Source organism: Chenopodium album, chromosome 13 (genome assembly GCF_948465745.1).
Source record: "Chenopodium album chromosome 13, dcCheAlbu1.1, whole genome shotgun sequence".
Classification (NCBI taxonomy): domain Eukaryota; kingdom Viridiplantae; phylum Streptophyta; class Magnoliopsida; order Caryophyllales; family Amaranthaceae; genus Chenopodium; species Chenopodium album.
Window position 1 is genome coordinate 51595472 of NC_137846.1, and position 27791 is coordinate 51623262.

The 27791-nt window shown below is 32.8% G+C and overlaps 2 protein-coding genes and 1 non-coding gene across 4 annotated transcripts; 1 reads left to right on the forward strand and 2 right to left on the reverse strand.

The window, feature by feature from the left end:
* The first annotated feature begins 1965 nt into the window (after nucleotides 1–1965).
* Nucleotides 1966–4328, forward strand: LOC145575707 (putative F-box protein At3g29830). The gene is made up of 3 exons (XM_081633528.1): nucleotides 1966–2670; nucleotides 3238–3411; nucleotides 4014–4328. The coding sequence occupies exons 1-3, from the start codon at nucleotides 1966–1968 to the stop codon at nucleotides 4326–4328; spliced, it is 1194 nt and encodes a 397-aa protein (XP_081489654.1).
* A 1005-nt stretch (nucleotides 4329–5333) lies between these two features.
* LOC145574926 (septum-promoting GTP-binding protein 1-like) lies at nucleotides 5334–9757 on the reverse strand. Of its 2 annotated transcripts, none has more exons than XM_081632811.1 (6): nucleotides 9278–9756; nucleotides 9043–9163; nucleotides 8845–8941; nucleotides 8689–8728; nucleotides 7015–7098; nucleotides 5334–5718 (listed from the first exon to the last, which is right to left on the reverse strand). In XM_081632811.1, the coding sequence occupies exons 1-6, from the start codon at nucleotides 9617–9619 to the stop codon at nucleotides 5554–5556; spliced, it is 849 nt and encodes a 282-aa protein (XP_081488937.1). In that variant the 5' UTR covers nucleotides 9620–9756; the 3' UTR covers nucleotides 5334–5553. The 2 variants fall into 2 exon arrangements, with proteins under 2 accessions (XP_081488937.1, XP_081488938.1); XM_081632812.1 differs by lacking the exon at nucleotides 5334–5718 and adding an exon at nucleotides 6128–6435 and having other exon boundaries at nucleotides 9278–9757.
* Nucleotides 9758–22560: 12803 nt separating this feature from the next.
* On the reverse strand, nucleotides 22561–22667 carry LOC145577177 (small nucleolar RNA R71). Its single transcript, XR_014098657.1, has one exon. It is a non-coding gene; the product is annotated as a small nucleolar RNA R71 (small nucleolar RNA).
* Nucleotides 22668–27791: the final 5124 nt, after the last annotated feature.

Here is a 27791-nt window from a genome sequence, read left to right on the forward strand (position 1 = left end):
TTCCCCAAAAAAAAAAAGTACTTTTCCTTATATGAAGTATATAAATTATTTCGTCTCTATTTTATGGTTACACTTTGATTTTCCTGTGCAATCTCCAATGCATATATTTGAGGAAATTTGATTAAAAAAATACTAAAGAATGATATTTTGAAAATTCGTTACAAGATGAATTGATCTAACAACATCCCACATAATATGGCAAGAGGTTTTGATTTTTTATATAATATATATTTATTTTCAAAGTTTTAAACCAAAGTCAAAATGTAACCATAGAATGAAAAAGATGGAGGGATTCAACTTCCTAGGTATAGCATGTTAGATCTTCATAAAATTACTAAAAATCCAATTATCACTTAGAATATAATAATGGAAAAACCTGTTCGTTTAACATATATAGATTTACGGCAAACATATATTTTGTATTTTAGGTAATTAATTTGCCTTTCAATCCGGCTAGTATGTATTATGTAGTAACGATTAATTTTAACATATATAGTAAGCTTTTAAAAATTCATTAAAACTAAATCTCAACTTCTAAAAGTTCGTTAAAATTAAATCTTAACATCAGTTATTAAAAGTTCGTTAAAGTAAAATCTTATTAACAATTCTAATGAGTTCGTTAATAATGAATATAATCTTAACTTTTAAAAGCCCGTTTAACTTAAATCTCAACTTCTACAAGTTCGTTAAAATCAAATCTTACAAAAGTTTTCATGAGTTTGTTAATATTGAATCATAATTAACTTTGTGAAAAGTGAATCTTAACTTCTAAAAGTTCGTTAAAATCATATCTTAATTTTTATGATGATTTAGATTCGCTCTAATTAAATCGTGACTTCTAAAAGTTTGTCAAAATTAAGACTTAACTTCAATTTCATAAATTCGTTTCATAAATTTAAATTGAATGTTATCTTTTAAGGGCCTGTTCACTTTAGCTTAATTTCAGTTTAGTTCAATTCAGCATCAATCAGTTCAGTTCAGCTCCTAATTTCTTTCTCTCATAAAATATTCATTTTAGCTCAATTCAGTTCAGATCAATTCTGTTCAGCTCCAATCAGTTCAGTTCAGCTCAGTTCAGTAAATGTGAACAGGCCCTAAAAGTCCACTAATTTAAAAAATAAACTTCTAATAATTTTTTTTTTTTGGAGAGCAAACTTCTAATAATTCGTTACAACTGAGTTTTAACTTTTAAAAGTTTGCCAAAATTTCAATAACCTTTTTTTTTTTTTTTTTTTTTTTTTTTTGCTATGGATTGCCAAGCCCATTAACCTAATTAAATTAATTGACATTAATCCACCATGGAAAGAATCATAAATAAGGTTAATAACAATTATGGTTCAATGAAATTAATGACATTATTCTTCAAAATTATAAATTAAATACGCTAATTATTCCTAGGTCTAATATATCCACACTATTTCCATTAGTGATAGTGTGAAGCGCTCTATATTCAGTGTACATTCATCCAATAATACGAACAAAAATAGTAAAAGATTTGGACATCAACATTCCTTTTTGTCTTTGTTAACGAATCCTTATTGTATTATTCTCATTGTTGTGAAGCAACATCAATATCAAGGATATGACATTTTGATATCTCATGCAAAAACTACATACATTTTCTTTCCTATAAATTGCACCTAAAAACCTCCTTTTCGCTACACTAAAAGCATTCATTCTATCCCTATCTCTTCTCCCTTCTCCCAAATTCCGATTCTTCTCCAATCTTTAGTTTTATTCTCGCCTTGAAAATGGCCCCCTTTCAAGATCGTCTCACATTTCTCCCGGAGACAATTCTCATCACCATACTTTCGCTTATTCCCATCAAAGAGGCTGCTAGGACAAGTGTCTTGGGAAAGCCATGGCGCAGGTTATGGCTTTCCCAGCCTAATGTCGAATTAAACGACCGCCTTTTCCTCAACCCTCTTACGGGGAATTGATGAACAACACCCAAATATCGATCATATGAGGGAGGTTAACAAATTTTACCAACTATATTATCTAATAAAAGTTGGGTTGAAGTGGTTTGCCAATGCACCATATATCTCATCGCCAGTGAATATTGCGAACCTTGTAAGGCATGCCCTTCATCGCCACCCCAAGTCTCTAGAACTTGACTTTTCTCCTCCAAGTTGGGAAGACAGACTCCCTTTAAACAATGATTTCATTGAAAGGTTTGATCTTCCGGTGGATGTCTACAATTACACCCTCTTAGAGTCCTTAAAATTGTCTTCTTGTCGATTTGACATGAACAATTTCGCGATTATTGGTCTAACCTTAAAAAGTCTCTTCTTAGCATGGATTGAAATTATAAGCGCAACAAAGCTTAGGCTAATGTTGCAAAGTTGTCCATTACTCGAAAATTTAAGTTTGTCTAAGTGTTTTCAAGGAACACATTATGATATCCAATCCAACACTCTTAAGACGATTGTTGTGGACCAATGTGTTGATTTGTTAAGCTTAACAATTGTTGCACCAAATCTTACTCATTTCAAGTATAGTGGCAAAGTTGTACAATTTGGTGTCATCGTGTCTGAAAACTTGGAGACTGCCGAGTTAGATTTCGGCCTCGTCGAGATGTTTGATTTGGAAGATGGTTTGAAGATTGCTAATCTTCTTCATAGCCTCTACTTTGCAAGGTCTTTGATTGTTGATAGTTACGTCGTTCAGGTAAATTTTTTATTTTTATTTTTTAAAATAAATTCTAGGATCATTTTAATCTCTATTTTAAATAATTAATCAAATTTGATATAATTGTGATGTTCTCATCATGACTAGTACTTATTGTTCAATTAATTGAATTGTCAATCGATTTTTTCTGCTTTAATGTGACATATTTAATGAAATTGTAAAGGTATAGTTTTATGCATTTGTTTGAGTAAGATGCTTATGTAAAATGTGAAATGGGTCATAACATAACGTTCTCTTATGATAACTAGTATTTTACTTGGAAAAAAAACCATCAACAGACAACAGTTGTTGTACATCGTACGTGCCATGTCATGTGGTACAACACCCTATCTTTCAACCATCAAATTTTTACATTTGTCACTTTTAATATTTTTTAATTGTTAAAATAATATTGTTTTTATTTTACCATCTTTTATTCGAGTAATCTCTCTCAAAAAAAAAAAAAAAAAAAAAAAAAAAAAAAAAAAAAAAAAAAAACTTCTATTAATTTATTTATTTTTTTTCATGTAATAATTAATTAACTTTATTTTAATTTCTACCATGTAGGTGATTTCTTTTGATGGGGTGAAACTAAATTCTCTTGGACAAAACCGCGCAAAAAACTTAACCATCAAAACAGCTTTTGATGAATCGGAATTTCGTGGAATATGTATGCTGTTAGATGATTACCCTTTGCTAGAGGAAGTCCGGTTCGAGCATGGAGACCATGAGATTTTCAGGGTAATGTAATATATTTTCAACAACTCTCCGACCCTCAATTATGAATTTATTATCGAAGCCTTTATTTAAAAATAATAATCGCGTTAGACTCTTAAAAAAAACCATTACATTATCTCTTGAAATGAAATTAATCATCAAAAAATTCATGCTAGTAACTAATTTAATATGTGAGAAATACTTAACGATCAAGTATAATGTATATTAATTTGTGGCGGTGGTGTGCTATAAAAATTATTGTTAAAATTCCGTGTATATTATTGAAACTTTTATACATACAAATGGATTGGTAAAATTAATTCTTACGATTTATTACAATTATATTGGTTTAATTTAATTATACTTCTTATGTTGATATAATTTATCTAAGGTGTTTAATTTCGTATTTGTAATATTAATTTGTGGAGGCAGTGTGCTATAAAAATTGTTGTTAAAATTTTGTGTATATTCTTGAAACTTTTATACAAATGGATTGATAAAATTAATTATGTATACTTCGTACGATTTATTACAATTAAATTGGTTTAATTTAATTATACTTATTATGTTGATATAATTTATCTAACGTGTTTAATTTCTTTGTTAAAATTAATTCTATCCAACAGGAAGACATGGAGATGGATTACTACCATGTGGTGCCTCCTGTAACAGATTGGGCTAAAGTAGAACCGTCGATAAATGGATGTTTGCCAAATAAGTTGAAAATTGTGGAGATTGTAGGAATGCAAGCAACTTTATTTGAAATGCATCTCTTGCCTTATTTAGTTACTCAAACCGGTGTCTTACAAAAACTCGTCTTGAGGGCTGGTAATCAAATGGGATATGCGTATGCTAAAGGCGTAAGATTTGTTCTTGCACAAGAGCGTAAGCAAGTGAAGGTTGAAGTTTATTCTGAGGATGGTGTCCTCTATGAACCGTAGAGAGTAACAAAGGTTCGTCAGCCTATGCCTAGCATCGTCAATGAACGTGAGTAATCGACGAAAATTTCATAGATGACATACGATACATGGTGGTATCTAAAGTGTTCTATGAAAGTAGAAGAGGTTCAACCTAGTTCTTGCTTCATCAATAAATATGAATAATTATCTATATTTAAGGATGTTTTATTTTACAGTTTTTTTTTTTTATTTGGTTTGATGAAAGAAATAATCTTCTAGTATTAAGTCTAGTTTTTATTTTTATGCATGTAGTTCATATTCTTGATGAAATATAAGCTTTCTTTGAATTTTCAGAACTTTTACATAATGTCTTTGAGAACCTAGCTGTTACAAACTTACAATTGAGTTTATTTCTTGGCTTTGTTAAAGCTGGTTTATTCTAGCTTAAAATTTTCCACAAGTAAGCATCAAGAAAATACTTTCTTAAAAAGGATAGACACATAAGTTGAATTTTAATTTATGACAAAAACCAACACTGTTGAATGATTATCAATTTACCATTCTATTAAAAAAGAACTGCAGAGTAATAATTACAGTACGTTTAATAAAGATACGAGTAACTTATCATTTTAAAACTAATATATTAGATTTCATGCCTGTGCAATTCAAGTCACAAAGTTTAAATTACGTATTTAATTATGTGAATTTGAACAAATAATCAAAAATATGTGGTTAGATTTAGTTTTCTTCCTTTTTTCAGTTCCTGTATTTCTTCTTTTCGTCGAAGCCCTTAGTTTTTGTTCTAGCTAACCTCGCTTTAAAATGGACTCCAACATTTCTTTTACTCTGCAACTAGAGTCTTCGCCGTGTGTGTATGTATAGTACTGGTCGAGCGAGGGTTACCTTCTCCCTTAGCTTGAACAATAGTGTTGGTCAAGGGTTATCTCTTAGTCTCATCACTCTCATGTATGTGGACGATTTAGTAATTTCATTCTTGTTCTAATACACTTTGCTCTTGAGGTATGCATTTTGGTATAAGATTTGTAGTACAAACAAAATGATCATATATTCATACACAATTAGTAGATCAAAACATTCAAAATTCTCATTTACGCGTCTTTTTTCTCCCCCTTTTTTTTCCTGGCTTTTTTTTTTTTTTTTAAACCTCGTTCATGTATCTATGATTCTATCTTGAAGATATGTACATGATGACACCCCGACCGGGGCAGAGAACGTGAAAGAAGGTACAAGGAAACAGAATTTTACACTAAAAATCAATAATGGGCTCTCCAATAGTGAGATTCCTCTGTACAGTCCAAGGCAAGTTAAAGAGCTTGGCCATGATGAACTTGAAGATTTTGTTCACATTTATGTTATGAGTTGCACTTGAGAAGAATAGAGTCGCGTCCATTGCCTTTGCATATGCTCTTGCCTGAATCAAAAAAACAGATCCATAATCACCAAGTTATTAGCTAGTCCGGTGTACACGAGATCAAAGGTTTTACTAAGATTAAACATATTTTAGATAGTGACATACATGATCATATCGAAAACACAAGGTAGATTATAATGTCAATTGATACACTAGATATATATCACCCTTGTATAACATATCGAAAACTCAAGGTAGATTATAATGTCAATTGATACACTAGAGATATCACCCTTGTATAACATATCGAAGACATATGGTACGTAGATTATAATGTCAATTGATACACTAGAGATATCACCCTTGTATAACAAATCGAAAACACAAGGTAGATTATAATGTCAACTGATACACTAAATATCACCCTTGTATAACATATCGAAAACACATGGTTGTAGATTATAATGTCAATTGATACACTAGAGATATTCAAATATCACCCTAATTGTATAACATATCGAAAACACAAGGTAGATTATAATGTCAATTGATACACTAGATATCACCCTTGTATAGAACATGTAAAAAGGATCATAATCCGAGCATACATGGTAAAAATTATGATTGAACAATATTCGTCGAACCAAATCCTTCACATTGAGCAATATATCATCAAACGATTTCATATACACTTAAGCAATAATCAAATCTCACGAATTTACCTATCTTCCCTTGTATGTGGATTAATGAGTCACACACACCGTGTTAGGCGTATCACTACACAGTCACACACTCACACATACAATCTACATGTAATAATCCAAATCATCCAATACAGTAAAGCAATACTCTGTAAATCTGAAAGCAATCAAAACAAAACCAACTAGTAAAGCAACTTTGTAAAAAAAAGGATATTAACGTGTTTTTTTCTTGCATCAGACTAAAAAAGACAAAATCATAAAGATACAAAGAAAATACTAACAAAAGTAGTAAGAGATTTCCCAGATGTTTCAAATCTATCCAAATTATACTACACGGGTGTTCACACCCTGGTAAAGTCATTTACAGAGGTGTCACATTCATTTTAAATTAACAATTGGCCTTTAATTATAAAATACTCGCACACGAAGAAGATGCACTCATACATTGATACATCATACATGTTACCCTCAATTATTTTTATCGACGAGGAAAGGAAACTAGGCCGAGCTTACTAAAGAAACTCCAACAAAAATCATACATTACGACGAATATATTTAATTTGTAAGACATATTAAGTGTTCAATAAAAGAGTGATCTATATAGTTTTGAGTTATGTTTATTTGTTGTGAGTAAAAAATACTTGTAGAAATGTACCTGAGTGACGATAGTCCACTGCAAATCAGGAGGAAGTCTAACAAAATCATCAAACTTGGTGCCAATTAGTATTGGAATTGCTGTCTGCAATTATTCATGATTCGTGGAACATATATTAATCAATTTGTTGCACTTACGAATATTTTGTTCTTTGGAACCAATTTTAATAAAATGTACTCCTTATCTATATACCTAATAAATAAATAATTAAGCAAAAATCAAGCTATTATCATACTGGAAAAAAAAATAGAAGTCTCTAGGATTGCTGAAATGAACTACCATAAGAAAGAAAATGGACAATTTTTATTTTTTTTTTTAAAAAAAAAAAAAAAAAAAAACTTTAATTAGTGAAATACAGAGTAATATACTTTGTAAGTATTAAATTTAGTAAACACTTAAAAATACAGAGTAATATAAACATTAAATTTACACTTAAAAATCGTAAAAAGTTAAGAAATCATCAAAATATAAACACTAATTACACTGATTTACGCGTGTTTTTGTCATGAATTCCTAATTTTATTCAATTTTCAAAGTGTATTTAATGCTTATATATAGCAGTCACATAAATTGTTTTCCCGCTTAATGACTAATTGTTAACCATTTAACCTCACGTCCTCACTCGAATTAAAGAGAACACCCAAGAGTCTATTGGCAAACAAAAATAGGTAAATCAAGTGACAATTTTCCAAATAAATTATCAAAAAATCTCAGTTAGCATGATATTTTCAATATAAAATCAAAATTTATAGGACCATTTATAATGAAAAGTTGTGATATTTACGAAATTACCCCTTGATTTACATTTTGGCTTTTTACCCCCAAGTGATAAAGTATAATAGGGGAGAAAAGGTTAAAGGGTAAAAGTAATATACACAAGCCATCCAAGTAAAATCAATTTAGAAAAAGATTGAAATGAAATACAGTAATTAAGTTGTCAAATTCTTGGAATAGAACAAACAACATTCGTACAAATAAACGTGGGTCAACCAAATGACTTGAAATTAAGACCTTTCAACTAGTTTAATTAATGAAAATTATCAAGATAAAGAGTATGTTGAAGAAATAGACATTTCTCAATGTAGCGTTATGATGAAGACTAAATAGCTTAGCTAAAAGAGACATTTCAAGTGTTACATTATATTCTCTTTTGTCTTAATTCTACCTAACAGAGAGAGAAACCCCCAAAAATAGATCTTTTTCTTAGTAATGAATGGCCATTACTAATTAAGCTTCATTTTCATTTATGGAGTTCCACTAACTATGACAATATACATACCCATCTTCTAAGTACAAGTACATAATTAGTAATATACCCATGTTCATTTACATGTCTCCAAGTCAACTTCTTGTATATATACTTCGACAACATTACATTAGGTAGCGTATGGCATGCACGTGTACCACATGATACCAAAGGTTACGCTTAAGTGTACAATAAAATTAGGATTGATTTGATTTTATAAGCTTTTATTATCTGTACTAGATATTTATAACTTGACCAAATATACCCATATAGTAAAATATGCACAAATTAGTTTACTTTCTTTTATTAACTTCTTTTTTATAATATATTTTGAAATTCAAGCTCTTAAGTGGCTAATTATGCAATGTAACTTCAGGGGAAAAGTAAAAGCTAAAAGAAAAAGAAAGCTCTGGTTTTAAATCTAGTACCTTATTCCACTTTCTTGCTTGATTATACCATCCAATTACACTGCAAATACACAAAATTTCAACACAAATCAATCAATTTTACTCATAAAAAATGCATCTTGAAAACTTAATCAATCATAAAAATCTGCATAATTAAAGTTTCAAGTAGAAACAAACCTATTCAAAGTACATCTGCTAGTAAGATCAAACATGAACAAGATTGCAACTGCATCTTTACAAGCTATTGGTACATGATCCAAAGAACCATGATCACCTGAAATTAACAAAATCATCATATTACTGCAAATTAATAGTCGTATTGATAGTGTAATTTGAACTAGTAACGTGACAAGAAAACCCGAAAAATCAAATTACCTGCAACATCCCATATACTAAAAGCAATGCGAGCTCCTTTAACAACCAAAGTTTTATCCATCAAATTCAACCCTTTCATCTGCAAACTTTTCCTCTGTTGTTCATCTCCTACATATTTAATCTACCCACAACAAAAAATCAAAACTTAAAATCAATAAATACAATCAATTAACATTTAATTCAAGATTAATACATCAATTAAACAAAAAAAATTCATCAAAAAATTAAAACTTACAACAAAGCTAGTTTTACCAATTTGGCAATCACCCAACAAACTAATTTTGAGATTAACCAAATTAGAATCACTCTCATACCCACTTCGTAAATCAGCTACTTCAAACTCAACAGCGTTTTCCGGCGAGTTTGGCCGGTCAAGCCGTCGGTAATTAGCCGTTGACGGCGGTTTGAAGTTACTAGTACAACAAGAACAAACAATAATCCTGTTCCAAATGAATCGGAAAAATCGCCGGAGAACGGCAACTCGGTCGAGAATTTCCGGCCATCTAATGTTAACTCGGACGATTTTCCGGCAAAGTTGTGTCATTTTTCCGGTGGCTTCATTTATGGTTTGTCCCATAAAGTGTATTAATGGAGGAAGAAGAGAGAGAAAATAAAGAGATGATTTTTAAGTTTTCATTGTTAAAGAAAAAATACGGAGTATTGAATTTGAATTTTAGTTTAGAGGTTTTTTTTTTTTTTTTTTTTGTATTATAAAAGGAAAAAGAAAGTTTGAGTCCAAATAGCCGGCTAAAGTAGAGTTTTTGAAGGTGGATGAATAGGGGTATTTATGTCAACCACGAGATGGGAGGTAATGTTCGTTGAAAATTATTATCTACTTCCTATATTTCATGATGTTAGTTACATTTAGTTTGTTGATGGGTGAAGATAATCATAATGGACCCTTGTTGAGGTTGTTACAAGTCGGGATTGGTTCAAGTCTATCTCATTGATACTTGATATACGAGTACATATTAGTTATTTTATTGAATTTTTATAAATTAGAGTTTATATGGGTTATATTTGATGAGACTAGATTTATGATATATTGAATTTTAATTTGATAGATGGTAATTTGACGGGATTTTTATTGGATTCACGAATTATGGTTACTATATAAAAAGATTCGATCGTGGTACAATATTTGGAATTGAATTTTATCTTTAGACCTTTAGTAGATTTCGCAAACTGTTACCGTAGTATAGTAAATAGGCTACGTAAGAATTTCATTTTTGGAAACATAATTGAAATAATAAAGAAAGTTATTTGTAATTTTGTACACAAAATAAATAAAGTTAGTTTTTATTCAAAAATGATGTTAAATAAATAAAGTTGGTGACTTGATTTGTTCTTAATTGTCTTAGTATTTTGTCGCTTTGTTGTTGTAGAGTTAATAAGTATGGAACTATGGATCGTGGTTTCTAATAAGCCTTATTATTAGACAAATATACAATTATATTTTTTTTAAGGAACTAGACAAATACTACGTATATAATCCTTCCATTAATTTATATTATTTGGATTTTGCTTATATATAAATTAACTAATCTGCCATCGTTGAATCTTGAATCCTCAATCAGACGAATATTGTAATTAAACTATATTTAACCATGCATTGATGTATTAGCATAGGTAAAGTAAACAAATGTTATATTAAATCAAACAGATGTATCTACTTATTGTCTTAATGCTTGGGGATAAGACATACACATGCATTATACATGTTGATGTGCTAAAATTTACTACCTTCGTCCTTAAAAGAATGATCCTTTAGTCCCAAAATGTTCATTTGCATTAAAATATATCAATGTTTTTAAAAGTTATTTTTATTAAAAAAAAATAAAAAATAAATTCAATACAAACAATTGATCAGACTGGTCAGGAGAATCAGCCAGCAGCCAAAGCCAACAGTCAATTGCTAAAGAAGGCCTAACGCTTTAGAAAAAAGTGTGGTTGTGTGGGCATGGCAGACATACAGAGCAAAGGATTCATTTCTAATGATCCCTTTTTCTAATGATAGATTTTGTTTATTCTTGTTATTAAGTACTTTTTTCGTTTTTTTTTATTTATAGTTGCAACAGTTTGACTTTTATACTAATTATGTGTTTTATTTTGACTAGGTTCAACGATTTATACTTAAGTAAAAATATAATCAGGTGTAATCTTGTTATATTCGTCTCGACATATACAATTTTAATATGTAAGATTTATAATTTTTACATATTGGTAATAGTGTTGCAATTTAAACAAAAATAGAGGAAGTAAATTATTGCGAATAAGTATTTGAAAGCTTGCACGTGGACCAATGCCGAAAGAAAACACTTGCTATACGTTAATTTCAGTTGCAATATGTTAATGTAGGATGGGGCTTGGAAAGGAAAATTCTTGGAGGGAACAAATAGTGACTTTTGATCATTTTTATCACCATTTTTTTGATAAAATGTTTCACCTAGGGTTTGCCTCCTATTTAAATTATGTGGCATGTCCACTAAACCAATCTACAATTCTAGAAATCTACAATATTTTAGTTCAAAATTTGAGTTTAGTTTGAAAAAGTCTGAATAGCTCGTTTTAATTTAGTCCAATAAGCTCGATAATATTTTACGAATTTGGACTTGAAATTTTATACGATCCGAATATTAAGGGTCTGTTTATATTTACTAAATTGAAATGAACTGATTGGAACTGAACTAAATATTTTATGAAAGAAGGAAATTAGGAGGTTGAATAAAACTGAACTGAACTGATTGGAGCTGAATTGAACTGAAATTAAGCTAAAATAAACAGACCCTAAGTCGAGCAAACTTTTTTTTTTTTTTTAAACACATCTATAAACAAACAAGTCCTTAATTGGTGAAAAGTAAGAAATGTTGCATGTTGCCAGATAAATAGAGTACTTGTACAATGTTTCCCCAAAAAAATTATAATCTGGAAGTCAAATGTAGACACTTTCCTTATTTTTGCTTACAAATACTCACTAGTATTTTATTTTCACTTTCAATCTTATTGACTTAGCTTGAAGCATGATTATGCGTTTTCTTTTTTTTTTGAATAGCAAAAATATTTCATTAATTAGAAGTCATTCAACATCTACAATAGAGATTCGTCGTTAACAAATACATAAGATATTGAATCAAATAAAATTTTCCTTCATAAAAACTACGATCGTCGAGTAGATCTTGCACTGCGGAGCATCTCCCGCTTATATTGCTGAAAATTATAGCCTTGTTGGAGAGACAATCTAACGATCCTTTGTAGTCGTGAGGATGTTTTTCTGATTCATCTGTTCGTATTCGAAAACTTGATAACTTTTTCACCAACGAAATAATTTCACGACAATCCATTAGATGTGCTACCATGGATTCAAAACTAAGAAATTTCTCCCTGAAAAAGAGGAGATAAACCTTGTCTTTCGAAGGAGGTCGAAAAACCCTTGTCTTTCGAAGGAGATCGGAAACCCTTTCTTTCGAGGGAGAAAAGTTCCTCCCAAAAGGAGGAAGCATTATTATAAACCTAAAAAAAGCAATAAAGAAACAAGGATTGGGGCTTTCCATCGATTAAAATCGATGGAAGCCTCTTCAAAATTCAACAATGGAGGCTAGGGTTTTGGAGAGAGAAAGGAGGAAAAGGAGAAGAGGCTTCTTAGATTCAGTTGAGTGTATATTGATTATGCGTTTTCTTAAGTGTAAACTACGAGCAGTAATTAAAAAATTTAAATAGAACATGTGAAATTTTTTGCACCTTTTTTTTTTTTTTTTTTTTTGACAATGGTTACAAAAGAGAAAACAAACCAAGATAGAGCCCTCAGCCATATTTCCTACATTTAGTGGCTAAGTCATGGGCTCTTTGAACAGCACGTCTATCTACTTTGATACACACTAAAAAGTCCCTTTTCGACGCCTGGCACTTAATGTCTTGGATAATACTCTTAAGTTTTGCACCGTGCTTACTTTATAGTAATTGTTAAGGAAAATTAAGAACAAAGGTAGTATGTGTATGCAATGCAGTGTTAGGGCTTGTTCTCATACATACGTTTATTATGAGTTCAGCTCAGCTCAACTTATAATTTCCTTCTCTTAAAAAATATTCATTTCAGTCCAGTTCAGTTCAGTTCACTTCAGTTTAGCTGAGTTCATTTCAGTTAATGAGAACATACTCTTAAACTATGATGCATAAATCATTGGTTCATCAATGAAATTAATTCAGCCAATTTATTTGCTACGAATCAAAATTAACATTATGATTTAAGGAAGTGGATTAAATAATAATGATGAACATACACATTACAAAATTAAAGAAATGAGTGACACATTGATTGGTAGATCTAGATCAAATAGGTGAAGACAATGGTATAATTTTTAAAATAAAGTTAGAATAAAGGAAAGAAATAAAGCTGCAAATGGGGCATTAGGTCACAATGTCACGAATTCCTTGATTCTTAGCTTTAAAAACGTTAAAGTATAAGCAACAGTACAACTCTCATTTCTCAAACCAATGGGTGCAATTGAGTATACTCACTTTTCCCTTTTAAATTACTTTTTACTTAGTTACATTTACATACACGTTTTTTGGTTGCTAACTTTTTCTAAAACTAAATACTTCAAATGTTCAAATTTAATTTAATTTCAAATGTTAATATTTTATTTAATATGTTATAATGCACAAGTCTTTAATTTTATTTCAGATTTAAATCCAAAATGATACTAGTTGGCCTCTAAATTTTTATTTTTTTTTTTTTGACAAAATGGCCTCTAAATTTTGATTAAAAGATTTTTTTTTTTTTTAAATCTTCTCGACTTCATATAATTTATTTTCTATCATAAGATTAAAATACACATATTAGTTTAGCATAATTGTTTTTCATTAAATATTGTGATGATTCATTACATGTATGCACCGTTTTATCCATCCTAACACACCACTCCCTATCCACCTCCAACACCAGTAACAAAATTTAAGTGATAGTCGTCTCATACAAGATTTTGCCATTAACACTAATCAACCATTTAAAAATTCATAAACCGAAATGGTTGTGATGAAGAGGAAGGGGAGGTGTTTGAAGTTTACCAAACTACAACGTGGCACCAAACAAGACCAACAAAAATTTTGCTTAGAATGACTTTACTTCTCTTACATTTGCATGGACCCCTCCAACTTTCAACTCATATGCCTATTAAAAATACATGTATAAGATTACCATAATCTTAAATTAAATATAATGTGGTCGTTACATTAAGATATGATATTTTACTAATTGGGGCCAAACAACCAAGTAATAGATTAAGTCGTTAGTTAAACATCCAAGCTAGCACTTTCATACATAATAATTAATAATAATCACCTTAATTAATCCAATAATTTTCAACTTAGGATTGTATATAAATAAACTTGGCGACGCCAAAAGCAAAAGCAAAAAAAAAAAAAAAAAAAAAAAAATACAATTGGATAGTGTTACACGAAAAGGTGACAATAGTTAGGTCTTAATCTTGTTACATGGCCCTACAAGTTAATGTTAGTAAACTATTGGTAGGAAAAATATAAGTTTAGAAACTTGTAATTGACACTAACATTACCTGACCCACCAAATTGGTAGATGCTAGATTGCTTGTTTACACTATACTATATACTTTTGATTCCTTTGATTGAAGAATATGGTTTAAAAAATGAACCTTAGGTTATAATGTCAATGTCGAGTGTATAGGAGAAAGCAAATCCAATACTGTAATATAGTTGTATATGCATGGAGTACTTTATTAGATCATATCATTGAATGCCCAAAGGCCTGTTCATATTTATTGAACTGAGCTGAACTGAACTGATTGGAACTGAACTGAACTGATTGGAGCTGAACTGAGCTGAAATGAATATTTTATGAGAGAGGAAAATTAGGAGCTAAACTGAACTGATTGAAGCTGAACTAACTAAACTGATTGGAGCTTAACTGAACTGGATTGAACTGAAATTAAGTAAATATGAACATACCCTAAGTCTATAATTTGTCACTTCTAGTACCTATACGTTTTTAGCACTTCTAACATAGCTACTAATTACGTTAATTAACATTTCTCATGACTATGCATGCCCGCCATGGTAAATGATCGAGGATCCATCATTACGGGGTGTTAAAGTTGTACGTAGAATAGATAATCCCGCATAGAATAGATAATCCCTTCTTGTACACTAATGGCCTACACTATACTAAAATCTTTTTATTTGTTGTTCAATTTATTATTATCATCAAACATAAACTTAGAGATTGATGTTTGATCAAAATCAAATGTTTCAATATCCACGATCACCAACAATCAATTATTCATGTTCCTTTGTTTGTCATTGTAATCATGTATTGATGAACATATATTAAGGACAAAATTAAGGGTTGATTACCCTAGCTAGCCCCTAGCATAGTCATTATTGTTTGTCTTAATCAAGATGACTAAAATTTATTTAGTGTCATCATCACATAGCTATCTAGCTTCCATCTCATAACAACTACCTTAATTTAAAGACTATATATTATACACAAATTTAATTTGATCAAAGAACTTCTAAATGATTCTACATTTGTTCCTTTCCAAGTTTCTGGTTTACCCACCCTCTTTTGGCCGCTTTCCCTTTCTTTCGTCATGTTAAAATATTCTAGTAGTAAGGTATGTGGCATGGAAACAATACAAGGGCTATGCAATCATGCATATCATATCAAAGAGTTAATTTGCACTTGAAATTAAATGTATGGAAACATGTATTTACATTTTGTTTTTAGGTAAGATAGAATACTAAACAGAATTAATACCTCTTATAAGTTAATTAAGTCAACCCAACTTCACATGCAATAAGCTTTTATGCGACTGACTAGTAACTATATATGATCTCAAACAACATTATATGTTATTAAGATGCATCCCCTAAAATCACTTGAGTTTTTAATATCATATCTTGAAATCTATTTAAAATTATCTGAATTGTTGTATTATAACCTTCATATTTAGTCTTTAGTGAATATTTTCAAGTTGACAAAATTAGGCTTTGAGATGTTTCTCAAGGTTCTCAAAAGACTCCGAGAAGCTTACTTTGAGCTTAAAACCTCTATGCATCTGTTTCAACTTTCAACAAACATCGCTAAAGAATCAATCATTGAGAATTTGAACCGATCAAAATTGTTCCTCAAGAAACATAATCACACCTAAAGAAACAAGATTATATTGATGATGATTGTAATTATAGTAACTAGTCTCAAAATATGCATTCCTAAAAATAGCTAAAAATAGGAATATGTAGAAAGATATAGTACATGTGAAAAGAATAAATGGCTAGCAATTGATCATCACCCTATAATTAATCAATTAATTTTGCTAAATTGTGCTACAAGTCTACGTAGTAGTGTAGTACAACATTGACAACAACGTTTGATCACGTTGCAAAGTGACATAAACCTAAATTTCAATGTTATCAATAAAACAGAAATGGGCCGTTTGTTATTAAAGACATGCATGGGTCCCACATAGAAAAACTTGCTATAAAAGTGTCCGAAAAACCGTGTGTACTACAATTTCCATGTGAGAGAATATAATTTGTTGGGTGATTATTATTGACCATTAAGATAATAATCTTCCCTTTAATAGTTAAGTTTTTTAGTTTTGGTGAAATCTTCCTTTTAATTTTACTTCCTAGTGAATAGTGACCATTTAGAGCTTTACTTCTATCCTTAAACAATGGATTAACTATTAAATTTTATTATTAACTACCTAAAGTGGGTCAACATGTGTTGCTTTTGCAACCTTAGACATTAGTCAATTTAACTTGATTGATAATATAATTTACTTTAGTGGCAATTAGATCTAGTACGTAGCCACGTAGGTCTAATCAAATTAAATGTAGTACAAAAGGTAAATTACTACTCCTTAATTTTATATTATCATGTCATTGAGAATTATGTGTTATGACTTGTGATGATGAGGCTCAAAGCTCAATTCTCACTATTCTTTTCTTACTAATTACGGAGTAGCAGGAAAAGGTTTTCACAACCACATTTATATATTATGTAAAAAAAGTTGACAACAAGAGTCATGTGTAAACGTCTTCCTGGTAAAGCTAATTATCCTTAAAACACTAATTAAGGAAATACATGCAGTGTTATGTCAAACTTGTGTGATATTTCATAAATGAGGCTCATATACATCACAATCCATTAGTCGTGTCCTGATAAGTCATGTGCGCGTCTAACCTTCTCAACAATTATTAATTATTTTAGGGTTTTTCTAAGCTATGCCCCTAAGGTAGTCGAATTTCTAAGGTATACCTATGCTTTTTTAAATTTCTAAGTTGTACCCCTCAACTCACTACCATTAATGAATGGTACCCTCATTGGGACTTCCACGTCATCTAAAGTTAACTATAAATTTAATAAATATATGATAAAAGGTAAGGAAATTATACGAGAAATAAATCTTAACCACAACAACCCTAATAACAAAAACTAAAACCATGATATCACACTCTCAATTAACTTTTAAATAACTAATAAGGGTACATTTTAGTATTGATAAAAAGTTGAAGGCACGACTTAAAAACTTGAAAAAGCATGGGTACAACTTAGAAACTCAACTACCTTAGGGGTATAGCTTAGAAAAACCCATTATTTTATTAGTTGGTTAAAAATGAGTGGGTTGAGCCTTCATGCTTGTGCTAAATATTAAAAAAGATTTTTATGTGCGATCCATAGTCCACTCTTTGATGAGCTTCTCATGTCATGTCATGTCATGTCATGTCATGCTTACAATAAAACTGTTTGAGCCAAATTGAGTTGCTCATGTGCTGCTTCGGCCATGCCTATCTCTATATAAAAAATTAAAAAAAAATAACAAAAAATTAAAAAAAAACACTGTTGGGATGGGAAAGCTTAAAATTCTACTAGTAATATATTAGCTGAGCAAAGTTAACTCACTGTTTTCTTGGCTATATAATTATTCTAGCATTAATTAGTAAGGAACTAAAAATAAAATAAATTAAACTTTCTTGTAATATTGGGTGGATTAGGCTTGTCGTCAGTGATAGACCACTTGTAAATATTTATATATTTGACACCCTCGGATTGACCAAATTTGAGAATCATTTATAACAATCACTCAAAGAAGAATCATTGGAGATACAGATAAAGATAAAGGAGCATCTTGTTTTTTAAACTTATCTACACTTCTAGTCTCTTGTGTGTGGAGAAAGTAAAAAGCTTATCTAAGAAAACAACTACCTAAAATGATTTCTCAACATTATTAGTAAACTTTGGAAGATATAACTTGTTTTCATTAACTAACATCCTTTTAATCAACACTCAACTTCATATTTATCCACATCAAATTCTCTACCACACCTTGGTTCATATAAATTCAATTGCGGACTAGAAAGTTCTTTAGGGAAAATATCAACGACTTATATAAATCTATGTAGGTACATACTCATAGGGTATGTTCCAATTTACTGAAACGATTAAACTGAACTGAACTAATTGGGGTTGAACTAAATTGAACTGAAATGAATTATTTATGAGAGAAGGAAATTAGAAATTGAACTGAACTGATTGAAGCTGGGTTGAACTGAAATTAAGCTGAACAGAATAGGCTCGTACAAGTAGTGAGAGCTTCATAGACAACATGCTAACGAACAAAGTAATAGTCAATTTTGATATGCTTATTGCTTACTACGATCATGTTAAAATGACTTTCTATGAGATAATTAATAGAGACACAATGTTAATTCTCATTCACACGCGATAATTTTCAAAGTATTATTGATGTAAGAGTATAAATTTGCATTACAATAATTAGTAGGTCGCGAATTTTAACTTGAAAGTCATTACAACTTTACAAGCTTAAGACCAATTCGCACCCTTAGTACCTTATCATATTCGCAACAATATAGAGAACACGGCAACACCTCTATAGTCAAGTAAGTCAACACCTCTATGGTCAACTTTAGTAGAGGACTTGGACACGACAACTCGCCATCTTTGTTTTTACGAGCCGAGTCAAATTTACACAGAGTATACATTACACAACTTATTTTACTTATCAATATGTGGTCCATCCCATTGCTAGACATATTATTGGTAACTTTATTATCGTTAAAATTGTGTATTGATAAACAAATATAACCTAATTATATGGAAAATATTTATAGTTAATAACAACTAAAAATATTAACAAAAAAAAATAAAACTGTGTATTGATAAATAAATTAATTCTACCAACGAGAATATATTTATACTTAATAATAATTATTAACGGTAAAAGTTGTACATTGATAAACGTACAAGCCGCAATGAAACATCCAAAAAAAATAAAAATGGTTAAAGTGGAACGACTAGAAATAAAAAGTTAGATATCTATACTTAATACTAAAGTAATCCCCGTAGTTATCCCTAAGTACACGTGTCATCACCGTATAAAAAATTTTCCCACCAAAATATTTTACCTTTTTTTTTTTTTTTTTGATATAAGTGTGTTACTAATCCTTACTATATCTAAAGGAGAAGTTTTTGCCTTACATTTAGGGAGTGATATCGTCCAACAATAATAATTTAAATAAAATTAAAAAATATAGTTATATTGAATGAAATGTTAGGTCAAATTACATAATACGAGTACTATTAATATATCATCAAAAAAGATTTTTTTTTTTCCCCAACCAGAATAACATGAATAGTTAGTATTTTTTTTTTATTAAGAAAAGGGTAGCTTTCATATTACGGATACTAAAATCTAATTAATTCTTCCGTCTCACATTAATTGTAATGTAATTTAGATATTGAGATTAATCTTATGGTATATCACAATGTTTATTGTACTTTTTAAATATATTTTTTATTGTATTTCTAATAATTCGTCTTGTACAGTTTCTAATAAACAAATAGTCCGTTCAAAAAAATAAACAAATAGTAAAATATTATTGTAAAACCGTGCATAGCACGGGTTTTGATGAACTAGTTGTATTATTAATTGAAAAAGTAGTCAAACTCATTGGGCCTTAATTCTAATAGCTTTGCTTAATTAAATTCAGAGCTTTTTTGGTGCAGCAGGCCACACGGTGTGGCCTGCTGCCAAGTCAGTAAAAATAACAGATTTTGACGCGCGCAAAACGGGTTTACTGTTCACGCGCATAACGGGGTTACTGGTTTTGTCAGGGTTACTTGTATTTTTCAGGAGTTACTTGTATTATTTTTTTTCAAGAGTTACTTGTATTTTTTTTTTTCAGGAGTTACTTATATTTTTTTTTTCAGGGCCGGGGTTACTTGTATTTTTTTTTTTAGGGTTAATTGTATGGATTATTTATTCAAGGGTTACTTGTATTTTTTTTTAGGAGTTACTTGATAGGTCTAATTTATGTAGTATTTTACCCCCGTCCCTTGGTCATTATTAGTAGTGTTTTTGGCTCTTTAGAGCCATTTTTATTACTAATATGTGTTTTCTAGTGTTTTCGTAGTTTTGGTTGAGTTTTGTAGGGAATTGCACCTTTGGAGTACTTTCCCGGGATTTTATGGAGCAACTACGAGCATTGGAGGAGCACGGCCATCTTTCGTAGCCCAAGATCGGTTAGAGTAATCAAACCGGTGAATAAGGGCTCGACTTGTGTGAAGACGAGGCATTTGGACCGAATGATTAAAGCCCCAAAGAGGATATTTGGTTTGGGCCAAGTTACGAGCCTAAACGAGGAGTCCAAGCGGCCCAAGGGTGTCTGCCCGATGGTCCGCCCGGTGGTCTGCCCGGTGGTCCGCCCGGTGGTCCGCCCGATGGTCCGCCCGATGGTCCGCCCGATGGTCCGCCCGATGGCGCGCCCGATCGGGCAAAGAAGACTTATATCGCAACAAAAAGGCGCGCCCGGTCGGGCGGTGTGGCGCCCGGTCGGGCGCGTGTCTCTGATAGATCTTTTAAGCATCGTTTAGTTTGTTTTAGTTTAGGATTCTTGCTTATTATAAATATGTTTTTGTTAAGCAAGTTGAGGATCTTCTTTTTTTTGACACTTCGTTATTCTTCCTTTACTTTTGTAATTCTTTCTCTTAGATTTTCTCTCTCTACTTAAGCTTATTTTCTCTCTCTACACTATATACTTTGTTCTTTACTCAACTCTTTATTCTGATTACTTGGGTAACGATTTCTTTTCTCTTAATCTCAGTTATTTATTTTATTCCTTCTATCATGTTTTATTTTATTGCTTTGATTAGTTTAGATTTAATTATGTGTGAGTAGTTCTTTTTCTAGGGTTTATGGGGATCCATAATTAATATGAAGGGATAATTTGTTATTATTGATTATTGATGTTGCATGGTAATTTCTTATTGAATTGTTTAATTCTTTGCAATTAGATTATAAATCGAGCAGATGTAATTTGATTGTGAATGTTTAGCAATATTGAATTGATGAATCGAGCAGATGTTAATTTGATATTAAAGGCTATTTTCAATAGGAACTTAGATCTAGTAAATTGCGAGAGCCTGTTAGATCTATGCTGGTTAATAAATTGCGAGAGCCTGTTAATCATGTTATTTGTGCAATGTTGATTGATTGATTGTTATGTTTTATCCCGGAATATTAATTATTGGTGAACCTGTGACCCTAGGCCTTCTTATATCTGATTTTCGCCTTAAACTTAATCTTCGTAGTATAGTTTCATATTATAACAACAATTTGGTTACCTTGATAATTTAGACTATATTAATTAATTAGGAGTAGAAAGACCAGTTTCCCTGTGGATTCGACCCTACTTCCCTATCTACTTTAGTTAGAGGATTTAGGTAATACTTTTGATTAGGTGATACGACTCTACCCTGTCAAAATTTGGCGCCGTTGCCGGGGAAACGGTTATATTTTTTATTTCTAATTGTTTTTGTAGTCTAGATTATTTTCCTTCGTCCCGGAGAACATAAGTTTTTTGGGACAGTTCTCATATCTGTTGTCTAGTTCTTTGTTTATGCCCAGGTGTTCCAGATCAGGCTACATTCCTTTCGATCCTGAGATCGAGCGCTCTTTCCATAGGCAAAAGAATTTATACAAGCAAATACTGGCGAGTTCTGGTGGTGAAATTCCTAGAGACCCTTCATCTGATTCTAGTGATCCAGACACTTCTTCAGAATCAGAATTAGAGATGGGAGAAAATCCACCTAAAAAGCTCAGCGACTATTCTCAGCCATCTTTGGCGCATTTTCCCCACCTTTCTCCTACGCCAGATCTTGAGGGAGTTCAATTCGAGATCAAGCCCCAGTTCATCACGATGATAGAAAGGAAGCAATTTAGTGGAGCTAAGGGTGAAGACCCAAATCTACACATTGCTGACTACTGTCAATATTGTAACACTATAAGGCAAGCTGGGGTCACGCAAGACCAAATAAGGGAGATTCTCTTTCCTTTCTCTTTATGTGGAAAAGCTAAACTGTGGTTTAATGGTTTAAATAGAACTGCACTTGGCATTACTAATTGGGAGACTCTTGTTTTGAATTTTTATAACAAGTATTACCCTGCAGAGAAAACAGCTCTATTGAGAAGTGCAATTCAAAATTTCGCCCAAGAGCCAGATGAGTCACTATATGAAGCTTGGGAGAGATTCAAAGACCTGCAGAGAGAGTGCCCTCATCATAACTTAGCACAGTGGCAGTTGATACAAGCTTTCTACAATGGGATCGGAAATTCTTCTAGAGCAATTTTGGATTCTGCAGCTAATGGGAGGTTTATGAACCTCAATGTTGATGATGCAGGTCAGGTTATTGAAGATATGGCGATCCATAATTCCCAATATGGGAATCCTAGAGGTTTTGCAAACAAGGGAAAACACCACGTCGATTTTGTATCCTTTTTGCAATCTCAATTAACCTCTATTTGTCAGAAATTGGATAACCTTACTACTGCTAATTCTAAAATAACAAATGTTTCTGCAATTGATAATAATGCTAATGATGCTTTCTGTGAAAATTGTGGAATTGTAGGTCATTGGGAACATGAGTGTAGGAGTTCTATGGAGCAGGTCAATGCTTTTCAGTCCATCAAGCAAAATAACCCATACTCCAACACCTATAATAATCCCGGGTATCGGAACCATCCTTACCTTTCCTATAGGAGCAGTAATGTGCAAAATCCCACACCTCCACCTCCACAACAACCAGCACCACCACCTCAGCAGAAATATTACCATCCCAATGCTGGCCAGAAAAACCAACCGCAAACTCCTCCACCACCTTCTGACCCAGCTTTATCAGAAATTAGAGCGATGTTAACTAGTATGCAAAAGCATATGGAGAGTAGAGACTCACAAATTGACTCGATTGTAGCCCACAATAAAGTCATAGATACTCAAATTGCACAGTTAGCCGCTGCTCTTCAGGTTCGCCCACAAGGAGCCCTACCATCGCAACCAGTACAACCCACAGATCAGGCGTTTGCAATTACCCTCAGGAGTGGTTCACACTATGATGGGCCTCCTATGCCCAAAGAAGATGAACCTGTTTCAACAGAAATTGCTAATCCTGATTCCTTTATACCAAGGGATATTAATCCTAGCCCTGCAGGGCTAAAGGGTAGTACTAATATTTCTGATGTTATATTGCAGGGTAAAACTCCAGGGAAGGTTGTAACTCAAGACAGGAGTAATGATGTGCAACAACCAATTATCAAACTACCATTCCCAAATCGAAATTTGAAAACCAAGGTGGATAAGCAGTTTGGTAAGTTCCTTGACATGGTGAAGGATTTGCAGGTAACAGTTCCCTTTACAGAATTAATCACGCAAATACCTTCATATGCAAAATTCATGAAAGAAATATTGACTAGGAAAAGGTCTATTAGTGAGGTAGAGACTGTCGCTTTTACTGCTGAATGCAGTGCCGTACTACAAAATAAATCTCCACCCAAACTAAAAGATCCCGGTAGTTTTTCTATCCCTTGTCATATTGGCAATTTAATGATTGATAATGCATTGTGTGATTTGGGCGCTAGTGTTAGTGTCATGCCATTATCTGTGTGTTTAAAGCTAAAAATGGGTAAATTAAAGTCTACTAATATTACTCTGCAAATGGCTGATCGTTCTTCTAAATACCCCATAGGCATTCTAGAAGACGTCCCTGTTAGAGTAGGTAAATTTTATATACCTGTGGATTTTGTTGTTCTTGATATGGCTGAGGATTTGCATACCCCAATTATCTTGGGTAGACCCTTCCTTAATACTGCTGGAGCAATTATAGATGTGAAATGTGGTAAATTGACACTATCAGTAGGGGATGATAAAATTGTTTTTAATTTGAATAATACCCCTAAAAGCCCCATGCTAGAGGAGAAGTGTTATAAAATTGATGTGGTTGGTAATTGTTCTAATAAGCCCCAAGCTTTTGTTAAAGATCCCTTGGAGGCGGTATCGTGTGTTGCATCTTCTACAGGTACAACTAACCAATGGAAAGAGGAAGTGGACGCAATAGAGAAAGCCTTATACTGTGAAGGTCTTGGTTTTGAAGATGAGAAGGTGGAAATGAGTACACAAGTTGCGGAAACTGAGCCTATAGTGAGAGTTCCACCAGATCGTGTTGTAATAGCTCAACAAAGTGATAAATCGAGGCAACCAATGGTCAAAAAGGGTTCTCAATCGAACAAGAGCAAAGAACCACCAGTTCAAGCCAATGAGGATCCACCCAATAAGGTGAATTGGCGCCTTACAGGGCGTGTTAGGAAGCCGAGTCGTGGTTTAAAAATTGCTCAACCAGGTGAAGAACCACCCGACCAGGCGATAGGCCAAGGGGCTTAACTTCCTGACATGTGGTAAGAGGGTCGTGCGGGACCTAAATAAACCAGCGCTTTGCGGGAGGCAACCCGTATTTTTCTTGTTTTTTTTAGTCTTCTTTCTATTTCTTGTGAGAGGAGAGAGGAGAGAGTTTAATGAGGTTATTGAGTTGTACAGGTTAGAAGGAAAAGAGTTAGTCAAATTTGGAAAAAAAAGAGAAGGAGTCTCTCGTACCAAACATTGCTTCGGGCCCGACCGGGCGAAGGACCGCCCGACCGGGCGCGAGAGCAAGGGTGAAAAATTGACAATTTTGCCCGACCGGGCGAATGACCGCCCGACCGGGCGCGAGAGTTGACGAGTACGGACATTTCGACCGCCCGACCGGGCGGTATGGCGCCCGACCGGGCGCGAGAACGAAGAGAATTTAGAGGGTTTATACCGCCCTACCGGGCGGTGTGGCGCCCTACCGGGCGGAGTGATGCCCGACCGGGCGCGAGAGCGGATCGGCAAAACTGCTCAACTTTGACAGGCCATAACTTTTGTGTTTCTTATTGGATTTAGGCGTGTGACCTATCGTTGGAAAGCTCTTCAAGTCTACTTTCCAATGCAATTGGAATCATTTAATTATCAATTATACATCAAAAGTTATGATCAGAATAGTGCACCTGACTCAATTTTTATTTTTTTTCCACTAACACTTTGTTTCTTTCTTGCCCAATTTTGTTCCAAAGAGATGCATTGCAATCTTGAGGCTTTGGTGACATTAATGTGGTGATGATGAAGAGTAGTCACCTTGACTACTTGCTTCCCCTTAAGACAATGAGGACATTGTCTGATTTAGCTTGGGGGGAGGTTCTCGTGTTCATATGGTATATCTTTCACTCTCTCTCTCTTTTTAGTGTAGTTTTACTGCTTTCCTAGTGTAGTTTTATTGCTTTCCTATAAGAAAAATACAAAAAAATTGAAAAAGTAAAAAATCCAAAAATACGTTCCAATGAATTGTAAATCATGCTTCTCTATGCCCCCATACTTGAGAAAATTTGTTTTGATTCTTGGTTATTGATGATAAGCATTGTGGACTTGTTGGTCATGATTTGAAGTTTAATTGCTTGGATGCCTAAACATGCGTCAATTTTGTCCAACTACTTGTGAATATAGTGCTTGACTAGTTGATTTGGTTAGGAATGTGTGTTTAGTTCCTGGTATGTCAATGAATTTGAGTATTGGTTTGCAACTATGAGTAGTATTTCATGACTCACCTATTATGCACATGAGGAGGACGAAGGCGTTCATTCTTTTAGGTAGCCTTCAGACGATATTAGATACATTTGTTATAACATTTGTTCCCTTCTTGCTACCCATGTTGTTGCTTGTGCCCTTTTATTGTTTTTAGCCACATTACAAGCCATGTTTGCCCCATTGGTTACTAGTTCCAAGCTTGGCTTGGGGGAGCTATTAGTGAGTGAGGTGAGGGAGTTTGTAGTGTGCACATTATTTGCACAATTTGGGTGAGAAGTATTTTGTTCTTGATCATATTTTTGTTTTGATGAGTTTTATTGTGTATATATTTGAAAAAATAAAAGTGTGATGGAAAAAGAAAAAAAAAAGAGAAGTTCAAGAAAAAAAAAGTGAAAAAAAAAAGAAAGTGAACTTCTAGAAAAAAAAATGAAAAGAAAAAGCAAAAGAAAAAAAAAGTGTTTAATGTACAAATTGTCTAAGTGAAGGTTTATCAAAAGAAAAGAAAGAAAGAAGTTGAGTTTCAGTGTAAATAATTGAGTTTTGAGTTCAAAATTTGTTTATTCACTCTAGTTCCATATTATCATATTTTTATGAGTGAAATTGTGAGTGTTGGGATTGTTTATGTTGTTTGGAGTAGTATTTGGTGGATTTGTGTTGGAGTTAGTTTTGTTGGAGATGTGTATGATCATTATATTTGGTCATGGGTTTATTAGGATATGGCTCCCTTTTAGCAAGGCTTTTCTCTCACATATTCCCAAATTTATCCTACCCTTTACCCTAGCCTTACATTACAAGCTTTAAAAGACCTTTTGACCTTGTGCATAGAGTTGTGTGGATGTGAAAGTGTTGTTTATCAATGCAAATTATGAATTGACATATTCCGAGTCGACTATTAGGTTGAGTGCTTATCTTTTTAAACACACAAGTGTGTGAGTTTGGGAGGGCATTGTTCACATAAAAAGGTGGTTGGAGAGCGATCGAGTACATCTTTTACTCGCCACATAAATGAGAGTTGAGTGTGTGAGCACTAGTCTTGAATTCTATATGCTCGTGTGGTTTGCTCTATTTGACAATTGTTGGGGAGGAAGAGTGATTAGATGAATGAGATTGATTGATATTCAAGCATGCTCATTAGATTTGCTTTGAATCGTTTGTGCTTGATTTGATTATTGGGTTGAGGCATGTTTTATATGTTCATTGATGAGCTCTTTGCTTAGGGACCAGCAAAGGTTTGGCTTGGGGGAGTTTGATAGGTCTAATTTATGTAGTATTTTACCCCCGTCCCTTGGTCATTATTAGTAGTGTTTTTGGCTCTTTAGAGCCATTTTTATTACTAATATGTGTTTTCTAGTGTTTTCGTAGTTTTGGTTGAGTTTTGTAGGGAATTGCACCTTTGGAGTACTTTCCCGGGATTTTATGGAGCAACTACGAGCATTGGAGGAGCACGGCCATCTTTCGTAGCCCAAGATCGGTTAGAGTAATCAAACCGGTGAATAAGGGCTCGACTTGTGTGAAGACGAGGCATTTGGACCGAATGATTAAAGCCCCAAAGAGGATATTTGGTTTGGGCCAAGTTACGAGCCTAAACGAGGAGTCCAAGCGGCCCAAGGGTGTCTGCCCGATGGTCCGCCCGGTGGTCTGCCCGGTGGTCCGCCCGGTGGTCCGCCCGATGGTCCGCCCGATGGTCCGCCCGATGGCGCGCCCGATCGGGCAAAGAAGACTTATATCGCAACAAAAAGGCGCGCCCGGTCGGGCGGTGTGGC